The 19,947-nt window shown below is 38.1% G+C and overlaps 1 protein-coding gene across 1 annotated transcript in view; it reads right to left on the reverse strand.

Moving 5' to 3' along the window:
* LOC146167497 (1-phosphatidylinositol 4,5-bisphosphate phosphodiesterase beta-3-like) overlaps positions 1-19,598 on the reverse strand; it is a 40,175-nt gene extending 20,577 nt beyond the window's left edge. Inside the window, exons 1-18 of the mRNA XM_083385839.1 lie at positions 19,445-19,598; positions 17,887-17,964; positions 17,573-17,641; positions 15,932-15,967; positions 14,463-14,606; positions 13,630-13,709; positions 13,510-13,563; positions 13,357-13,432; positions 12,702-12,805; positions 12,459-12,628; positions 11,956-12,102; positions 11,553-11,784; positions 9,905-9,989; positions 8,976-9,063; positions 7,895-7,939; positions 2,143-2,547; positions 1,005-1,073; positions 147-245 (exon numbers count right to left, since the gene is read on the reverse strand). Of these exons, the coding sequence (XP_083241965.1) occupies positions 147-245; positions 1,005-1,073; positions 2,143-2,547; positions 7,895-7,939; positions 8,976-9,063; positions 9,905-9,989; positions 11,553-11,784; positions 11,956-12,102; positions 12,459-12,628; positions 12,702-12,805; positions 13,357-13,432; positions 13,510-13,563; positions 13,630-13,709; positions 14,463-14,606; positions 15,932-15,967; positions 17,573-17,641; positions 17,887-17,964; positions 19,445-19,549 (2,086 nt within the window). The 5' untranslated portion in view covers positions 19,550-19,598. The remainder of the gene's footprint in view (positions 1-146; positions 246-1,004; positions 1,074-2,142; positions 2,548-7,894; positions 7,940-8,975; positions 9,064-9,904; positions 9,990-11,552; positions 11,785-11,955; positions 12,103-12,458; positions 12,629-12,701; positions 12,806-13,356; positions 13,433-13,509; positions 13,564-13,629; positions 13,710-14,462; positions 14,607-15,931; positions 15,968-17,572; positions 17,642-17,886; positions 17,965-19,444) is intronic.
* Positions 19,599-19,947: the final 349 nt, after the last annotated feature.

A 19,947-nucleotide genomic window follows, 5' to 3' on the forward strand; every position in this document is an offset into this window, starting at 1 on the left:
CTCCTGAAGAAAAATGTTAATACTGGTGGCAAAAGTGAGGTATCGCGGAGTCCGGAAGCGTTTAGCATCAAATATTCTATACAAAACAGTGTTAAACTAAGTGGAATCATTGAATACTAAATTGCAGATCCTAAGTTTAAACAAACCTTTGGCATCCTTGCCGGAACCGTCATCAGATTTTGTGGAACCAGGTTTCGACGGCGAGTTATTGTTGTTTTTCTCTGACGATTTCTGTTCTCCATTATCTAGAAAAAACCAACGGCCAGTTGACACACCTCTTTTGGGTAAGGAAATCTTCAACGACATAAGATGACAACAATGTAATTGAGTGAATTTGTTTAGTATATTTGGTGGACCATTGGACGGATAAGTTTCTCGCCAAAAGCTTCGATCTCTAAATGTTAAACTTGAATGATTTAAGCGAAAGAAGGCGCAGTTATTAGCAGGGCTGGGGAGCAGGAGCCGGAGCTGGAGCTAAGCATTTTTTCTGGAGTCAGAGCCGGAGCCATTGTTATTATCTTTGTGGAGCTGGAGCCGGAGCCGGAGCCCCTTTTTTGTGGAGCTGGAGCAATTTTTCAATTTGTGGTGCTAAAGCTAAGAAATTATATTTTGTTCCATCTCCAACGTTAGTTAGCCAAATGCAATTTTAAAAACTTACCATTGGATAAGTGACTGGTGGCACCGGAGCTGGAACCGGAGCCAAAGGATATGAGTTTTACTACTCCGGAGCTGGAGCCGGAGCCATTTAATAATTGCCTGATAAAATAGCATTTAGCTCCGGCTCCAACTCCGGAGCCGGAGCTAATGCTATTTTATGGGTAAGGAAAATTAAATACAAGCGTTTAAGATCCTGATCAAAAACTATTGGAATTTAAAATATATATCCTTCTTAAATTGACGGCGCTCTTTGAACATTCATAAATATGAACAACTATATGAAAGGATCTCGGCATTGCAGTGCTATAATTCAAGCGACATGAGGCGTGACTTAATCGGGGACTTACCCTTTTCACTGGGAGCGGTGTCGGGTTGTTGGGGTTCGGACTTGTCGGGCCTCGGCAAAGTGGAGGACTCTACAAAGTGGGTAAACATAAAAACGTAAAAAACTCCCAACGCCACTATGCAAGACTGGATCTGCACGGTGGCTGTGCTGAGTCATAAACTGCCCTTTAATGGTCTTGCACGAGTCTCGTTACGCTCGCGGCCTACGCATCGTTGCCAAAGATGTAATAGGATGCCTTTTTGTGTCTAAGCAAGGCGCCAAAGAAAACCAACGACCTGACTTTATAACTTCATGGTATTTTTTAGATTGGGGCATTTACACGGTTTTTTCTTGCGTATTACATACACGTAAAACCGATTTGCACCGAAAACAAACCTCGTGGACTTTAAACAATTAGCAAAACGAGGTGCCAACCCAGTGCGACAAACTACCAGGTAAAATAGACAAAATATATATTGCTGGTCGGAAAAGAGTCGAATAACTAACTTAATTCGCCTAACTTACCGCTTGAGCCTAGTTATATAAATATATTCCTTATTTTTAAACTATACACATTGGTTTTTGTTCAGTGTTAAACTAATAAGGTGTAAACACAATAACCAATAGCAAGTGACCTGCATGGGAATTGTTGTTTGATAAACAAAAATGCAAACGCAAAAAACCCAAATCACATGGGTCAATCGTCAATCAACCATCAATCATCATCATTGTAATTTTTTTGTTATTGAAAACTACTCAGCTCACAAAATGAAATTTATATAAAATGCACTGTGCACATGCGTGCTGTTATGAATAGTGCAATACCACAAACCAACACTAGCGTCGTATCAACAGATAAATGCCGGACAAACTGCGCAAAGGCTTTTGGGCGAAAACCGATCACGTTTTTCGATGGAACATTTAAGGCCCAATTAAGTTACTGTGAAAATCGAGCTGAAAGGTGAAGTATTTCAATTAGAAAAATATTTAAAAACAGTTTTTTTCCCTCTTTATGGGTTAAATAAAAAAAAAAACAGTTTCAAAGTGGACTTAAATTCAATTCTAACCCCGCAGTTAACAATGGTTTATTTCGCCAAAAGCCTTGAGTGACCGCGCGGCATTAACCTGTCGATATTGCAACGAAAAGAAAAAGCAATCACCTTCAGCCAAACCGTCTATTTCAGGTATGGCGCCGTCCGACGCCTTCGCGCTACCGTTTTCGACGGGCGATGCGAGGCCGTTAGTCGGCGGCGCGGCGTCGGGCAAGTGCTGGCTGCCGGTGGAGGCCAGCGGGGATATGGGAAGCTTTTTCCCGCTATTCGTCGAGGCGGTGCGAGCCGTCGGGCGAGGTGCCTTGCTGTTCATCGAAGAGGAGTTGCTTCCGGGCGAGCTGACGGATCCGGAGGAGCTGGTCCTCTGATGCTGGGCGGAGGCGGAGTTGGAACGCTGAGAGGAGTTTGGAGAGGCCAGCAGCGGGATCTCGGACGCGTTGGAGCCGCGCTTGTGGCGTTCTGTTCGTGTTTCGTATTGGCATGCATCAAAAAAACGGGAGCGCACACAACGAGCTCACACATTCGCCATCGGTGATTAATCACTGGGCCGAGGCCGTTTTAAACGTCCGCTTTGCTAGGTCATGTATATCAAGGCCTATTTGCAATGTTTACAAATTTCTGCCAGGAGCAAACAACGTGGCTTATTGGTAGAGCGGACGTAAACGCGAAGCCTTTGTGGCCAGATCGGTTTGCTGAGCCCGGGCAGTAAAAACTTTATGAGCAGATTGGAACGTTAACGACATACGTGTGGGTGTGAGTGTGTATGGGGGGAACGACGATGACCGAGAAACGTATCGCAATTTTCCAGGAAATTGGAGGTCGCCATTTCTCAGAATTGTTTAAAGAGACAATTTTAACGACTGACATTAACCTTGACATGGTAATAAAAGAAGACTAGGATTTTTGCGGCAAACATCGGCTATAGCATGACCTAATTTTAAAAGGCTGTGCATTGGTAGGTAAACAAAACCTACTTAACGTCCTTCTAGCAATTTATTTTTTGCGGGATTGAGAAAAATAACTGCTGATTCAGTTGAGACTTTTTCTATACAATGGTTTATAAAGTAATGTATCTTTGCCCCAAGTGTCGCAACAATTTATATTTTTTTAAGTATTTAGTTGTGAGGAGTTGCATTTTAGAAGGTGATGACGTTCTACAACTAGAAAAAAACTACAAACTAGAAAAAGTTTATGCAGCCCTCTGTACAGCAAAATTGTTTACTACAGTCAAAGCGCTGGCGCACGATTTCCGTCGTGCGCTGATTAAAGATCGCGGCGACCCCGGGACATGTGTGTGCTGCGCGCGTGAGCATGCGCGGGGGTGTGTGCGGGGAGTGGCGGCGCGGCTCGACGTTTCGGACGAGGAAGAGCGAGCAATTAGCGATGGCAGCGGACATGCCGTCGACCGAACAGAGGAACTAAAACTCTGACTCACGGCGGTTCGCAGCGTCGCGGCAATACCAGTTTATCTGTGGCCCGATACAACGCGACAAAAGCCCCGTTGTCAACTTTTTTAACCCTGCCCTTTCGTCCCCACAGCCTGCCAAATTGCGCGATGAACCTCTCCCGCAAAGGCCCCCGGTTTCTGCACTTATCGCGATATTTCTGGTACGCGGTCGCTATAATTAGGTGCGCCGGCCTTGGGAAAACGCCACAAAAGTCAAAAATAGGTGGGAAAAAAGTAAAACGGCCAATACAAATTTGCTATCTACAACCGCTGCATGACGCAGTATCATATATACAATCAGCTGAAATAACAAGGCGTATTGGGCGCGCGGTTTCGCTAGGAGGTCGCAATTACGTACAGCCCGAAGCGCCATTTAAAAAAGGCTGGCAACCGGTTCGTTGCAAGGGCAAGTGCATTAACTGCAGATGCTTGGTGTATACACGTTTCAAAACCTCGCCTATATAGCTCGGTCTGTCGCAAATGCCGCAAAATCCTTACGGCTTGACGGACAAACAGTAAAGAGACTAAGAAAATAACACTGGAGGTAAAAGCACTCTTAAATACCGGCGGCAAACCTACACCCCCCAAAAACTTGCCTAAAAATGATACAAGGTGCATTTATGATCCTACGTCACGTCACTCCCGTTGTTTTATCTCACATTAAGTAATTTCTTAATAAAAAGAGGATGTCACTCGCGGTTCCTTTATCGTACAATCTAGGAGTACCAAACTATGGGTCAAGTAGTAGGTGTTGAAGGTCACTTACATGCTACGCCAGGGTTTCTAAGCCTTTTGAGTCTGGCGGCACCCCTCAGAAATACTATATAGATTGCGTCACCCCTATAGAATTTTTTCAAAGGTAATTCACTAGAATGTCACAATAAACGGAACTGTAACAACGCAAATTAACTCTACACAACGTAGGAAGTTATGAGGATATGAAATGACAACCTAGGGTGCCGCGGCACCCCGGTTGAGATTCACTGTGCTAGGCCTTAAAATAGGCTACTTCAAACAAAAGGAAGCTGAAAACGACCGAGCGTAAAAGCACAAAAACACTTAAAAAATCGCTGGGGCCTTTAAAATTCGCCGGGGCCTACGCGTGGCATTTGGCACGTCTGGAGTGGACGGAGGTCAAGCCACTTATAGCAAAAGGCAGTCGACCGGAAACAACAGTCGTGTAATGAGGCGACGTTACGCACGGGTGAGCAACCCGACTCCCACGGTCACTTGCCGCCCGATAGTGTTTCAATGCGGTAATAATGCATTGCGTGTCCACGCTTGATTGTGCCTTTAAAAAGTTTGAAGGGGGCGGTGAACCGTTTTAGGCGGCGTCGCTTAGGTCGGCTATTAAGGCCACTGTCGTTTGCAGTCGGCTTGTTATATGACCCGCTTTGGTGCTGTTCCAAATTGGAAAGTTTGGCCTGGAGCTGCACAATTCGTAAAAAATTGTCGTAAAATTCGTTTACCCGCACAAACTTGAGTAAGAAAACGCAAAAAACGTAAGCCTTGCTTCGAGGTGGTTTTGGTAGTAATTTATTTACGGCAGCGCAAATTTAAGCTGCTTAAAAATCTCCCCCAAGCAATATCAAGTTTCCTATCTGTTTTAATGCAAAGATACCTTTCGAATACCTTGTCACAAGAAGCAACTTCTGTTGCAGTTTTCAGGATCCATGAGCGAGGTTAAAGCAGTCCCCATTTAGTCCGCCAGTAGGATTTAAAATCAGCCCTAATGCCCTGTAAGTTTTTCGTTGAGTGAAAGATTCCACTATTTGCGTACAAGACCTGAATTCCCCGTTCCAAAACGTGATAGGCATTTATCCGGAAAACTTTCGAAATTCACCTATGACTTAACGTGGATGCTATCTAATCTACAACTGTTCTTGGGAACCGAAAATGCAGTTTGCCGGCTCGCTGACTAAAGGAATTACTGGCATTTTTCGGACGGCAAGGCAGCGATTTTAGTCGGGGACACATCGAGCACAAGGTTTCAAATCTAGGCGGAATAGACCACAATACTTCCAAAACTGGCAAGTTTCTTTTATTAGAAAGCGTTTGTAACCCCACCTCCAACTTAAGGCAATTTATTTTCTTTAAGTTAGTGGCGCAAAATTGGCACGTTAACCAAAACGCAAAAACGGAAGCGATTGGGAGTGTGACCGTTAAAATAGGTCTGACGAAAAGCCAGACTTCAAGTCACGTTGGATTTTTTTAAACAGTATTTTTAACGATTGAAGCGACCAAAAATGTCGCATATAAAGTAAATGCGTTAGCGGAAAATGCGCCCGATCGGCATGAAACGGCACCGAGGAAATTATATTGGCTAAAATGCAGGATTTTATGTCCGAAACCCTATATGCCGTTGACCGCAAAGCCGAGACACCTTACACATATCCGCTTGCAGAAAACACAGAAACAACTGGATTGTGAAAGGAGGAAGATTTACGAGATGTTTATTGCCGGCTGATAATGGGCCGATGCAGACATCTTCGATTGTGTCTACGACGAACGACCAATAAAAGGGCTGTTTAAAAAATGGTTTCGAAGGGCAATTGAGCAACGTTTATATATTGCTACCAGCGGCTGTCCGTCACTGCACGCATCACGCAGGCAAAAGCTTCTCGCGTGGATAAGTTCCAATGATCTAAGGCTGCAAAACTTCCCGTCTTTTGTGGGCGGTTGGGCGCTACAAACGTGGCTGTCGTGAAAAGTGCGTATAATTAACGCTGAGCGGATATAACGACGGTCACGACGGAAAACAAGCTTATTCGTACGGCGTCTCGGGTTTTCGTTTACTATAGGCACTAAAATGATTCGCAATGAAAAGCATTTACGCGCTGCTGTATGAGCGATGAAGTTCAGAAAATAAGTTTTGTCAACAGGTGGAATTCAAACTCAAGAATTATTAGGCCTATTAACTGTAAATTTTGGCCTAACAACAGGGAAAACATTACAATTGTCCTTTTCGATTTGAACAATTTTCCATATTGAATCACAGTAATGCCGCAATTTGGAATCGGATAAGACGGGCGTATAACAGTCTGTCCAAAATATTATGGGTATCGAATAAAAAACAAGTATTGGAAATCCCTACTAAACAGGGGGTTGACAGTCTACACGAGCCCCTATAGCAGGAAAGCCAGTTGGCGAGACCAATTAAACTGCTCATCAGATGTTTTTAGAGTTGGCGAGACCAATTAAACTGCTCATCAGATGTTAGTGGGAAAACGACGCAATGGCGCAGCTTAGCCATGTTGTTACGCGTATTGACCTTAGCAATATCGTCTAAAGCTTTGAGTGGCGTTTCCTCGCCGTCGCTGCAGTTGGCAGGGGGGTCGCGTTGGGATGCTGGAGCTTTGACTTCCCGTGTGGGGAAAAGGTTTTAGCAGTTTAACAAGGGCCACCGCTAAGGCTTTTCCACGACAAACATCGCGTTACTGAACCACTACACTGGGCCACTTAGCAAACTAGCAGGGATTAAATCTGGCGGCCTTTGAAAGCCGGAATGACAGTTCTAATGATCAGTGATTGAATGCTAAGCGGCGGCACAATCACGGGTTGGTAAACACCTCAATCGATGAAGACCATAGCGACTACGGCCTTGCTTGGGAGGTTGTAAATTGTGTGGGACTCGCTTTAAAGCTGCCCGCAATGAGTTATTTACACATAAGCGATTTTTTATAAGCTAACGTTTATGTCTTTTTCAACCCAATTTGCTTTAAAGTTGTATTCAGCTAGCATAGTGGGGAATCTGGTTTGGTTTGTGACAAGCATATAAGTGGTGTACAGCGGCCGCCTATCACTATGGCACAGGAATTTCGGGGCAAGTTGGCAGAACTTGGACGCGTACACTTCCTCTCGTCAAGCGTCTTTTCCCCACAAGTGTGTAACTTGTACTGTACACACACCTCGTCACCTCGGGACAGGTAGACAGGTTCTGTGACGTATTTCGTTGACAAGTTCACGAGTCTGGCTCGCGTCACTCTGACATTTTCAATGGCCAAGGCGCAAAAAAGTCACACTTTAACACCTTTGGAAAATATTTTGGCGGATTTCTAGGCAAAAGCAAACACGGGCCTCGAATAAAAATTCATTCGGCAAAAAATGAGATTTGCGAAAAAAACCAGGGACTGGGGCGCCAAAAAGTCGTACTTTAACACTTTTGGAAAATACTTTTACGAATTTCCAGGCAAAAGTAAATCACGGGCGCCCCAAAAAATCAGATTTGCAAAAAAATTCAGGGACTTGGACACAATTCGGCCAGTCTCGGTTCAGAACGCAACGGAACGGTTGATTAGCGTTTAAAACAAAAGGATGAAAAATCGACATCGCGCCCAAGACGCGCACTCAAGTCATGCACAATCAAGTCCCTGGGAGCAAATCCCGGGGGGGGGGGGTCAAAGGGCAACTTACCTCTGTTGACTGACGGCTCAACTAGCGGGGAGGCGGGAGATTTCGCTGCAAGGAAAAATGAAGGTAGTTTTTTTGTTTGTTTGAACAAGTGGTGTATATGCCGTAAAAGTCTCGCTCGGAATAAGGACGGCGAACATTGTCAATCATCTACTTTAAACTTTCGACGAATAAATTAAATACGGCGCAAACCGTACGCCGACACGAGGATAAATCAACAATAAGTGAAAATTCTACAAATTACAGAAACGGCAAGACATCTTGCAAAGGCAAGTGCAGCGCCAGCGGTGAAAAAACTTGTATCTATATTCTATAATATTCAGAGACAGGGACTTCCGTCATGAGTCTAAAAACGATCAATTAAAATCAAAAAACGCTTTCCACGTTTTTTGCTGGTATTACATTTACTAAATCCTCTTAGATTAACTGGACACAGTTTGGACCACTATAGTCACTTCATAAAAAAATATTGGACTAGAGTCACTGGAGACTGGAGTACACAATTAAAGCAATCGAGTTTATCAAAATTAACAATACAGCAATCAAAAACGGTTAGTTATTATCGATTCTCTAAAAGTGTTACAGAAAATGGCATAACGACTCCCTTGAACAAAAACTCAGTTTGTTCAGCAAAATACCTAGGTAATGGGACAACATTTGCCGTCGCAATAAACAAAACACAGCTGTATAGGTTTGAATATATATAGTGTTTAAGTTTACAGCAGGTATCCGTATAAATAATCGATATCGACATACAAACGACAGGAAATCGGTAATCTTGCAAACACGGAAACGAAATGTAAACTCTCAGGGAAATGTAATTTTAAAAGATCGAAATGCTGTATTTGTATTCTAATCATGCAGAGTTTAGACCAAACTATCTTCGGCGTTCGTGTCTCCTTTTTGATTAACAAAACTGCATCGATTTTTCGTCCAACTTGGGTAAATATGCCTCAGGAATAAAACAGACAACGCTGAGAACGAAGCGCGATTATTGGAGCGCAGTTAATTAACAACGCATATTGTCGCCCTACGCAATCTCGCCGGCGGACCAAGTTGTAAATCGATTCTTGCCGCAACGTACCTTCGTGGACCACTTTCTGCTTCTTGTTTTTCACGATGATCTTGTACAAGAGCTCGTTGGGCGGTGGCAACTGTTTCTTGGGCTCGATCTGAATGCAAATTGCGCGATAATACACATATTTCTCGTGTGACAATATAAAGGCAAAGTGCACTAAAATCCGACTTTTAACGCACTCAAGATACGTTTAACAGGCCATAGCAAATAATCTAGGAAAAATCGCGCAAATAGCGGACTGGTAATAAGAGTTTAATACAATATATATATATATATATATATATAGCGGTCTCCTTTGTGCCATAATAGATTTGGGCATTAATCAACTGGAACTAAACCGAACTGAAGTATAATTATTCAATCGGCCAAACCGGTATAGACTCTTCAAATGTAATTAGAGAAAACAAAACGGTTTCCAAACGTTTAAATCTTGTTACTTATACGTTTGTACGGTGAGAAACGTTTTTGAACCTTACTAAAACCCGTAAACATCGTCTTGAACTTAAACACTAGTCGTACAAAAATGCTTGAAGAGATTTTCGGCATTCTTTCTATAAGTTTATAAGTTGCCACCATATTTTAAAAATCAAGAATGCGTGTATTCTGAAATTTAATGCCCATTCATTATTTAGAAGTTAGTCGTTAAACTATATTCGTTAGATAGCAAAGCCCTCAATAGGGTTAAATACGGTTTAAAAATTCATAAAGTTAAACTTATGTTTAAACATTAGGGCCATGTTACAAACTTATATATAAATTTAAAGCTTAACTCCATCAATTACGTATAGGTCAGATAACAACGTCTTAAATAAAAAGAAAAGAAACGCTTTCGACTGTGGGTATAATCGGCGTTTTAAACAGAACAGACAAGAGCCTATAGATTATCCGCGACGATTACAACACGCTAACAAAACGAAAAACGCAAGCAAGGTTACCGGAAAACTGTCGAGTGGGTCGATGAGCAGCTTGTCGCCGAAGATGTCCCGACAGTACTGCGCCATCTTGGCTTGCTGTTGCGGGCTGAAAGATCAAGGAAGTTGGGTCAATCAATTTGCGGCACATCCGACTCTTTTTTAAGATAACTTCACTAATGCTAAGGCCGACTGCGTTCGCTGCAAAGCAGGGCTTCGCTAACTTTTTGGTCAGCACTTTTTATTTATTGAGGATTTTCGCAACGCGTGTTGACAGTGGTAAGTAAAATTCAAATAATTCGAAATAGAGATGCACGATGTGATCCAAACACGTTTTCGGAGTTAGCAGTAAACTATCAAACTTAACTTTATAAATAAATGTAACCGCAGCGCAAAATACACAAAGTAAGACTAACAAAGTTAAAAACTATTTTTTACAACAAAATGGTAGTATAGACGTATACATGTTTTCTGGGGCCGTTTTTTTATATTAAGAGACTCTTTATTTAAATGGGGACAGATAAGATCAACGTGTCGTATATTTAATATTTTAAATATATATTCAAATGCAAAAGTAGCTTTTAAAAGTTGTTTTATCTATTGAACTTAATTTGCAGATCGTAAGTTGGATATGTTGTTAAAACAAGGGTATATAAAATCAAACACGCTGCTCTCAAATGCATAACGTTACTGCAACGCTTAAAAACCACTGGTGTGGTAGTATATGTCCCACCAAATCAGCAGCGACCGCGAAAACGCTTTGTAAAACCGGGCTTGCGGTAAGACACGTAGACTGCCTGTTTGTTTACACAGAAAGCAGCGTCAGAACTAGACGGTCAAGCGAAAAAAAGCGAGTTTGCAGATGCGAAACGTCTTAACATAACAAGAATATGCAAGTGTCGCAAATAAACGTCAACGTTTATCTACAGTGCGTCGTTCTTGCTTACGCGCCTGCGGACAAATGGATTGCCCGCAAATGCGGCAGCTTGTCAGGTCTTTTCGCGGAAAAACGCCGTCGTTTATAAGCGTCTATCAATACGGGCACAAAAACGGCGGTTCTTTAAAACGCACTAGGGGTCAACAGAAGGTTCGCGGGGTGTTACGTATAAGCGCCACTCTGGGTAGTGGACAACGCCGATAAACGATGGCATAATTACAAGCAAAGGATAAAACCAGGTTTTTACATTAATCAAATTTGGCCATTTAAAGTTCAGAGTAATAAAACTATTTTACCTTCTGGTAACCTTTTAATTTATTTATTATAATTTTCAGGAAAAAGGGCCTGAAAAACTTATAGTATACAACAAAAACAATAGAGTGGCTAGTATTAATTAATACAATGTTCCCAATCTGTACAACTTTGTTGTTATTTTTGCATAAAAATGATATTAAATACTATTAATTAAAAGCCACCTAAAGTTACAAGTAATATAATAGTTTGCATAATTATTTTGCCTAGTTACAGAAAATTGCAACACTTATGAAAAGTTCATGGTAAGACTAGCATTCCTATAACTATATTTTCAACATTCAAAGTGGTAATTTACTTTATTTAGCAGACACCTCATAATACCCTAAATTGTATTCAAATAGTAAAATATTTCACACAAGAATTGCATAATTATAAAATACAAGATTATTTACCAAACAATATTTGTTTCAAAAAACCTACTTGTCAACATGGTTCTCGAAGGATAAGACTACCGGGTATGGGGATGTCTTGAATGCACTTTCATTAATAGCCTCAATTACTTCTTTAAAAAGAACAAATGTACAAAGCGTAAAACCATGGGTTATCATTGGCTCGTCATCGCCATCCCAACAATCTAGCTCAACACAGCGACACCCGGTGAGCAACACTTGACGATAAATCTCGGCCGACGATTTACTCTTGTATTGTGAGCCTAAAAGCAAAGTCAAATGAAATGACCAAAATATTTCAGCCAACAAGTTTTTATTGGGTGTTTGCTACAATAGTAATTAAAGTAATTACTATAGTAATAAAAGTTTGTTTACTTTGGTCTTGCAGGAATAAACAATTCAATGTAAGGTGTTAGGCAGTAAGTGTATCTCACCTGTGAGGTAGGTATTGTGGGAAGAGTTAATAAAATAGTGGGAGATAGGAAAATTCATTTCTTGGTGTTCAGCATATTTTTCCAAACCCACGATCAGGTTGTCATCCGACTGAAGGTAAGCATCGAGACCCTCCAGGGTTAACTGACCTGTTTCAACAATTAACAAAACCGGGTTGCCAATTTCAAACAAGCAATACATAATTATTGACATTGCCCAAAATTAGGGCCAACAAAGTTCAAACAAATAATTTATGTAAACTAAATAAACAGTGTCAAGGTTTATTTTTGCTATGCTTTTAAATTTTGTATTTTTAACAGTTGTTTTTCCAAAATAGCACATTTTTTTCTACACCAAATGTTTAAAAATATAACCAAAAGCAATTGCTACAACCAATTCAATGATTGCCAAAACAGTAATAAATTCACAGCCATCCATATTAAAACACGCACCATGCTCAAAAATATTTACTATAAAGAAAAATAGTGATGGTAGAAGAGCAAACCTTTTTTAGCAAACATGAGGTTGGGTTCATAAGCGTTAACCAGATCTAGGGCTTGGTCATCTGTGTAATACGGGTAGAGTATTTCATTAAGCTTGGTGTCACGCTGGATTGTATTAATAAATTCCTTTACTTTTTGCTGCGACACGTACATGCGACGAGCTCCGGTTCCCCTGCACACATAATTAAAGCCTGGTTAAAAATTATTGCCTACCCAGAGAACAAAAGAAGCAACAAAGGCGTTACAGTTCTGAGAAAACGCTGTCCATCTCTGGCCGTTGACAACACAACTGCAACAGCTTCTTGAAACGTGGAAGCTGAAATTCGCTTGGCTCAATGGAGGTGTCCCTCTAAAAAAGTTGAATATAACCTGACCATTGCATAACTACCAGTGACATGTAGAAAAAATTTTTTTTAAATGCAACAGATAAAATGAAATAGTCGGGGGCCACATATCTAAAAAGGTGTGGGGGGATTAAATTTTATTTAACAAGTCGATTAAGAACATGTAGTCAAATATGCTATATTACAATTTTGCAAAATACGCGGCTCCAAGAAAGATGTAAACACTATGGCCATTGGCCATAGCACACACACACATTTTCAAACTGCAACAAAAGCAGTTTGCTAATTGGGGGGCATTATAACTATTAAGTGCTATCCCTATGGTGCATAGGACCAGTTTGTTAATGAGAAATAGGAAACAATAATTGTACAGGAGTAGCTAATGGGAGATCCCCCATTGTACTATTATACAAGTAGGGCTGATGCCTGCATAGGCAATTTGTGAAGAATGAGCTAAAATCTCTATTATAGGCATTTTTATAAAGTTTATAAAAGTGTAAAGCTTAGTTGCAAATGTCTTGCTTGATGTTTTTCACATAAAAACAGAATAACTCACTCTTCCAGTAATAAGTCCAACATTCATCAATGCATGCTCGACCCGGTTTCGTCGACCACCTAACATTTTCACTAGCCTACAATAAAAACAATAAGTTGCTAGCTCTGCTGAAACCCAACTCCAATAAAAAAAAATTTTTTGAATAAAACTTACTTCCTCACAGGAATTTGTCCAAACTGATTTGTTTCCAGTTTGAGTTTGGTAAATCTACAAAAAAGCAATGTGTTGAATAGCAATAGTTATTTGACATGACAAGTAAATTGCAACACTTACGCTTTTTCAATAGACGTCTGCACTGACATATGTCTAGTGTATGGGTGGTAAGCAAGCTTCAAAAGAAACTCTGCCCATTCCTGAAAAGAAAACATTACTGTTAAGTAATAAATGTGAAACACAAGGAGCCTTTTGTTGAATCACCAGAGTGTGTTCTATTAAAAAAATCTCTGGAATAATGTTTGACATCAAGTTTTTAACAAACCACTTCTACAGCCAAAGGTTTTATAACCAATGTTGAAAATCCACGCAAGCAGATATTTATATAACCGTTCCAAATTTACTCTTTCAGAAATATTTATTTAAATTAAAATTGCTTCTTTGCCTTGAATAAGAAATACAGATTTAAAGCAAAAGGAAAACTACATTTAAATAGCATTGGTTATTAAATATTAGGAAAAAATTGTAGCAGGCAACAGCACGATGTTTTTTGCTGTTGCATAAAGTCAAAACACCACTAAAATCACTGCACAACTTTATCACAGCATATATAAACCTTATAGGAAAGAATACGGGCTGTGCCAATGACGAAATTGTAATAATTTAAATTTCAAAATGTAATAGTTTACCTAATTAATATTCTGTATCATACAGATGATAAAAACTTAATTCCAAAGCATTGTGAATTAATTAACTCAAATATCTTGGTAAATTGTTTCGTATCTCGAATAACATGTTATTATTTAAAAGCACATCTGTTTAGTTTCAAAATTTATCTATTCAAAAATATTTAAAATTGATAAAAAATAGAACAAGCCCACCAGGACACCCGTCCAGGCTAGATCTAACTCTTAATATAAAGAACAAAAAAACTTTAAAAAAAAATTGCTTACTTTAACTACGAGGTTTGCATTTGCTTCGACAGCAACAAAGTTAAGAAAGGTGAGGTCAACCAGCTTGCAACCACGTACGATTGTGAAGCAGCGTTCGGTGAGAGGAATAGATGAGTTGCTGACTAGCTTGCCAACTTGTGGATCCTAAAGGAAATCAAACAAGACCAAAATGTTACATAAAATAAGCAATAGTTTACCTGTCACAAACAGCAATTCACTAAGAAACAACTAGACTGCATGATGGTTATACAGCTTTCCTGCATTGCTTGTTTTTTTTGAAAAGTAGAGACAATGCTTAATTTTACAACAAAATATCATGCAGCCGTCGTTAAAACTTTTTCGGGGAAACCCTTATGTGAAGATTTGTGACACAAAAAATGTGTTAGTAAAAACAAAATAAGTTTGCTTTGTCCTGCAGGGAAAACCCTTTGCGATTCTTCACAGACAAGCATATTTAAAAAAATAGATATACAACGTGCAACAAACATCAACCAAACATGCAGACATTACGTATTTGGTAACAGTTATAAAAACAAAATAATTTTAAAATGTATTATTATTGTGACAAAATTTTATGTGCAAGTCTAGATAGCCTAAGTAATTAAACAGACAACTTTTCCACATAGTAAAATGTGAAACAGTTGCTATTGTGTTACTATACTAACGCACAACCCTTCACCACAAAGACAACACACATACATATGCTCATTAATACTGTACAAAACATAAAAAATGTGTGACACATTGAAGTATGTTTAGTGACAGCAGCAAAAGAAAATACATTGTTGTCAATATTGACTGGCAACCAAATAAAGCATTTTTTTAATAAATTCTTAAAAGCTAAACAATTGTGTATAAACAGCTTGAAACAATGTTCTTGTATAACTTAACGAAAACCATAAAAAAATTGTGCAAACAAGTTGTGTGTAGTGGTTTAAAGTGAAAGTTTCCTTACAGATCAAACCCTTGCGTTTTTTTTTTTCTATAAATATGTCTTTCTTATAAGGTATAAAGTCATTAAATCAGGCTAAATATAATAGCTTATTAATGTATATTGATTATTGATATACTCGAATTATTGATGATTGTTTGGTGAGCAATGCATTGCTAGTCAGGAAGTTTTATTCACTGACAAAATTGATTTATTATTGACTGTTTGAAACATGTCCCTCTTTTCTGTTAGAAAACTGGCCTGTAAGTTTTATTGGTGTAATCTTGGCAATATTGGCATGCAGAGTTATTTAAACAGAACATGATGCAATTCCAAACAAAGACACTGTTTGTTTAGGAAACTTCTCGGTCCCCGGGCATTAAATCAACAAAAATGTAAAAAATAGCTGCAGTTTGACAGTAATGTTTCAACAAATATTCATGTCTGTGCAGCGGCCACAAGACATGCATGCAATGCCATCACCGACACTTCAAATATGGATAGATAGATTTGCAGAATACAACTTGTCACATCTCACCCCCAGATTTTGTATAGCCTTGTCAAATTTTTCCTGCTGTGGATATAAAGTTTGTTTATATGAAACGAAAGACAGAATAATCACATAAAAGAAATCAGGCTGATTGTTGAAAAACACCAAACAGTGTGTTAAACCAATCACTGTACCAGGTAAATGCTTCAACCTGTCCAATGCTAGAAATGTTTTAAAAAATAAAAAATAATTTAAAGGTATTTTTTGAAGTTTCATGAACTTTAGCTTACTAACGTGTTAAGATTAACTTTATAAACTTATATTGTATTTTATAAGCTAGAGTAGGATTCTTAGATTAGTTTGTTTTCAACATTAGACTTAAAGTGAACAAATTATGTTTTTATTTAATTTCAGGCATCTAAACATTACACAAAAAAACCTGATCAAAAACAAACTGATTAATCATTTTATCGCATGCATTAGTAGATATAATATTAGATTATGAAATAGTCAACCAACTCCAAAAAAAATTATATATTCTTGTAACATATTCTTTATTAATTCGGCCAACTGGGCGAGAGTACATTAGACAACATCCCATTCTGCAGATGGAGGCAATGGTCAGTATTATAGACTATTTGACAATAAAAAGTTTGATTACCACAAAGGCGTAAGACTTAGTAAGGTAAAATGGTTACATATTTTCCAAAGGATTTTTATCATAAAGGTGGCCAGATCAAACTAACTATCACAAAAATGAAAGGATAGTTTACAAATTATATATAATTCAAAAAACACTACTTCAAATAGAATTGCACATTTTGAACATAACAATGCTGTCTAACACATTTACTGAGTCACTTGTATATATGAGCCTTATTTTTGTAGCATTTACAAACAATGTTAAATAATTAAACAGTTGCATCAGGAAATAAAGGGGTAAGTATAATTGGAAAGAATATGAGCAGTGAGCCCCTTAGTATGTGGTATAACATCACATTGCAACACAAACTGCAAGAAAATCATTAGGAAAAAATGGATTAGGCTTTTGTACACATTGTTGCAAAATATGGTGACCTTAGGTCATGCAACTTAAAAAAATTGCTTACAGGCAATAAATTATTGTCCAATTTGGTTTTATGAGGTTGAATCCTATTCTGGTAATTTTATGTAATGTTGATATTAACAAAAAACTTGCATACATTTAACCGCCAGTGGTATAATAAACAAAAAGCCTGGCCTAAATCAATATTAGACAAGTTGTTCAACTTGGGTTTGACACATTGACCAAAACCGTTTAAATTCAAGCGACAAAGTTAGGTATTGTTCACAAGATCCAGTATATATAACAGCATAATATGAATTCCAGGTAATTCAAGCTAAAGTACTCTCAAACAGGTTGTGAAATGTGATGCCGTGTTACATAATTCAGAAACAGTGAATCCAATTTAAAATGAGAACATGGGGCTGTGATACTAATCAATACAAAAACACTACGAAACCTAAAAATGTTTGTGGAATTTACTGAAATCAATTCATAGAATAATATTCATGGTTTTAATGATTTCAATATTTTTGTTTGTACTATTTATACAATTGATATGGAATTTATGGTATTTGACACATTAAACCTTAGTATTTTTTATTTGGTTATAAATCAGCTATTAAAATTGGCAATAAAATAAATACCTTTGGTCCTTTTGCATATTTTCCATATCTTGTGTCTCTTATAGATGATATTTCCAGACATTCTGTGTCCTAAAATTAAAACACATTTTGTCATTTAAATTTTATAGAAAAAAAACTAGGCAAGAGTTGCTATAAATTGTGATTTTTGCGCATACAATAATATAGGCAAAGCAATAAAGTAAACTAAGTTAAAACTAAAAAAAAATCCATATTTATATATACATGAAATAAAGCACAGCACAATTATTGAAACTTTTAATTAAAATAAAAACAGCTTTACTTTTTTTGTTAAAGTGAAACTTTCACCTAGTTACCTTGTTAGGTTCTTGCCAATATAAAATATGTCCATTTTCATCAACCCTCAAGGTGACAGGAATGACAACCACAGAATCCTACAAGCAAAATTGTTTTATTTTAAGACTAACACATACAAAAAAACATGTATATATAAAAACAGCAATAAAACAGCAAATGATATTTAAAGAAGACTGTAAACAAAATAAAAAATATTACTACATTTTGTTTGGTTAGAGCAGCGGTTCCAAAATTTTCTAAAAATTTTGCCTGGCGGACCCGCTGCAATTATTTTGATATTTCGCGGCCCTACAAAATTTCAAGGGTCAGTTGACCCATATTTCTTGTAATACACTAGTGCAGTCACGATTCTTTCTAATGTAACAACCTTCTAACTCAGGGTGGTCCACGGTTGACGCCACAATATTTCTTGCGTATTCTTTGCGGGCCACATAAAGTAGGCTAAATGCGTACCAGGAGCGGATCAACATTTTTCGTTGTTCGACGCATGAAATGTTGAAAGATAACGTCACAAAGTAATACCGAAAGACAGATGCGCTCCAGAAACTTGCATCTGTCGTCGAACTTATGCGCAAATAAAATCGAATGTTATGAGACTGTGAAAAGTGGTGTGCGCGAAGCGCGAAAAATTTGCGTATTTCACAATTTTTTTTTAATTAGAAAGACAGCATTTTATAAGCGTAGAATGTACGCGTAAAAGAGATGTTGCATACTCCCAAATCGCTAAATTACAAAGACGTTATCATTTTGCGCAAAAAGGTTTAATAAACCAGATCAATTTGGCTGCAATTGCAACATGGTTTGGCCACCCTGTTCTAAGTAATGCGGACGATTCGCTCCTAGCAGGTAGTACAACATAATAGATGCTTTATGATGTCACAATAGACATCATAAAACACGCTATGTTGGAATAATAAAGCATTACTAAAACAATAAAGATGACAGATAATGTTTAAAACATGGACTAATGTTTAAAAACTCAAAAAACTAATTCTCCTTGCAGACCCTCTGAAACTGCTGTACGGACCCCTTTTGGTCCACGGACCCCAGTTTGGGAACCGCTGGGTTAGAGGCTAGTGCACAACTGAAAGTAATTTCATTTACATACTAGGATCGACCGATACCGATAGCCGATTTATAACAATTTTGTCAACCGATACCAGATATCGATACTGATTTTTTTATATACCTGAGAAATGTTTAAAACTTGATTTAATTAAAAATACAATCCAACTAACGTTTTCAATTATATACATCTATTGAGTAATTAACTATTATTTTGCATATTAACTTAGCGTAATGCTAAAACACAAATTTTTTAATCAAAAAATGGGCAAGTTGTTTGTTGTACAGGAAAAATGATATCATATTTTCGTATTCAAATATCGGCCAAAGTATCTGCCTACATTTACCGATCCTGATATATCGGTAGAAGCCAAATATCAGTCGATATTATTGGTAAACCAATATATCGGTCTATCTCTAATATACACAACATGATTAAACAAAAAATTATATTTACATCGAAAAATAACATAGCATAAAGTTGTATCTTACATCTCCGTTGGGCCATTTCACAAATTTGCTGCCCTTTCTTAGCCTCTCAGGGACTATCAGTTTTTCCACCTTCATTTTATGGACAGCTGCTTCCGCTCCAGCCATGGTGTTCTAGGTGGGGTCAGCTTAAAAACAATAACATTTGATTCCTATGTTGCCCTGTAAACGGCAGAACACTAATTTTTGTAAATTTATATTTCTTTAATCCTTAAATGAAATAAACACAATCATACAAAAGCTAGTTAAAAATAACAAAAATCCTGCTTTACATATCATGTCAATATAGGTCAAAAAAGCTACTTTAACAACTATTGTTGCCATACCTTACTGTGCTATTTATAACAAATTTAGTTCTTTAGTGTGCATTTGTTTTAGTTTGCTACTAAAACAATGATACAATGTGGCATACAGTAGGATGAGTAACAACTTGACTACTCTAGCTCGTATAATAGCATCGGTCACCGAAACAATGTAGTACAACAGCGCTATTCAAAATAGCCAAC

Source organism: Ascidiella aspersa, chromosome 1, assembly GCF_963924565.1.
Source record: "Ascidiella aspersa chromosome 1, kaAscAspe10.2, whole genome shotgun sequence".
In the NCBI taxonomy this organism is placed as follows: domain Eukaryota; kingdom Metazoa; phylum Chordata; class Ascidiacea; order Phlebobranchia; family Ascidiidae; genus Ascidiella; species Ascidiella aspersa.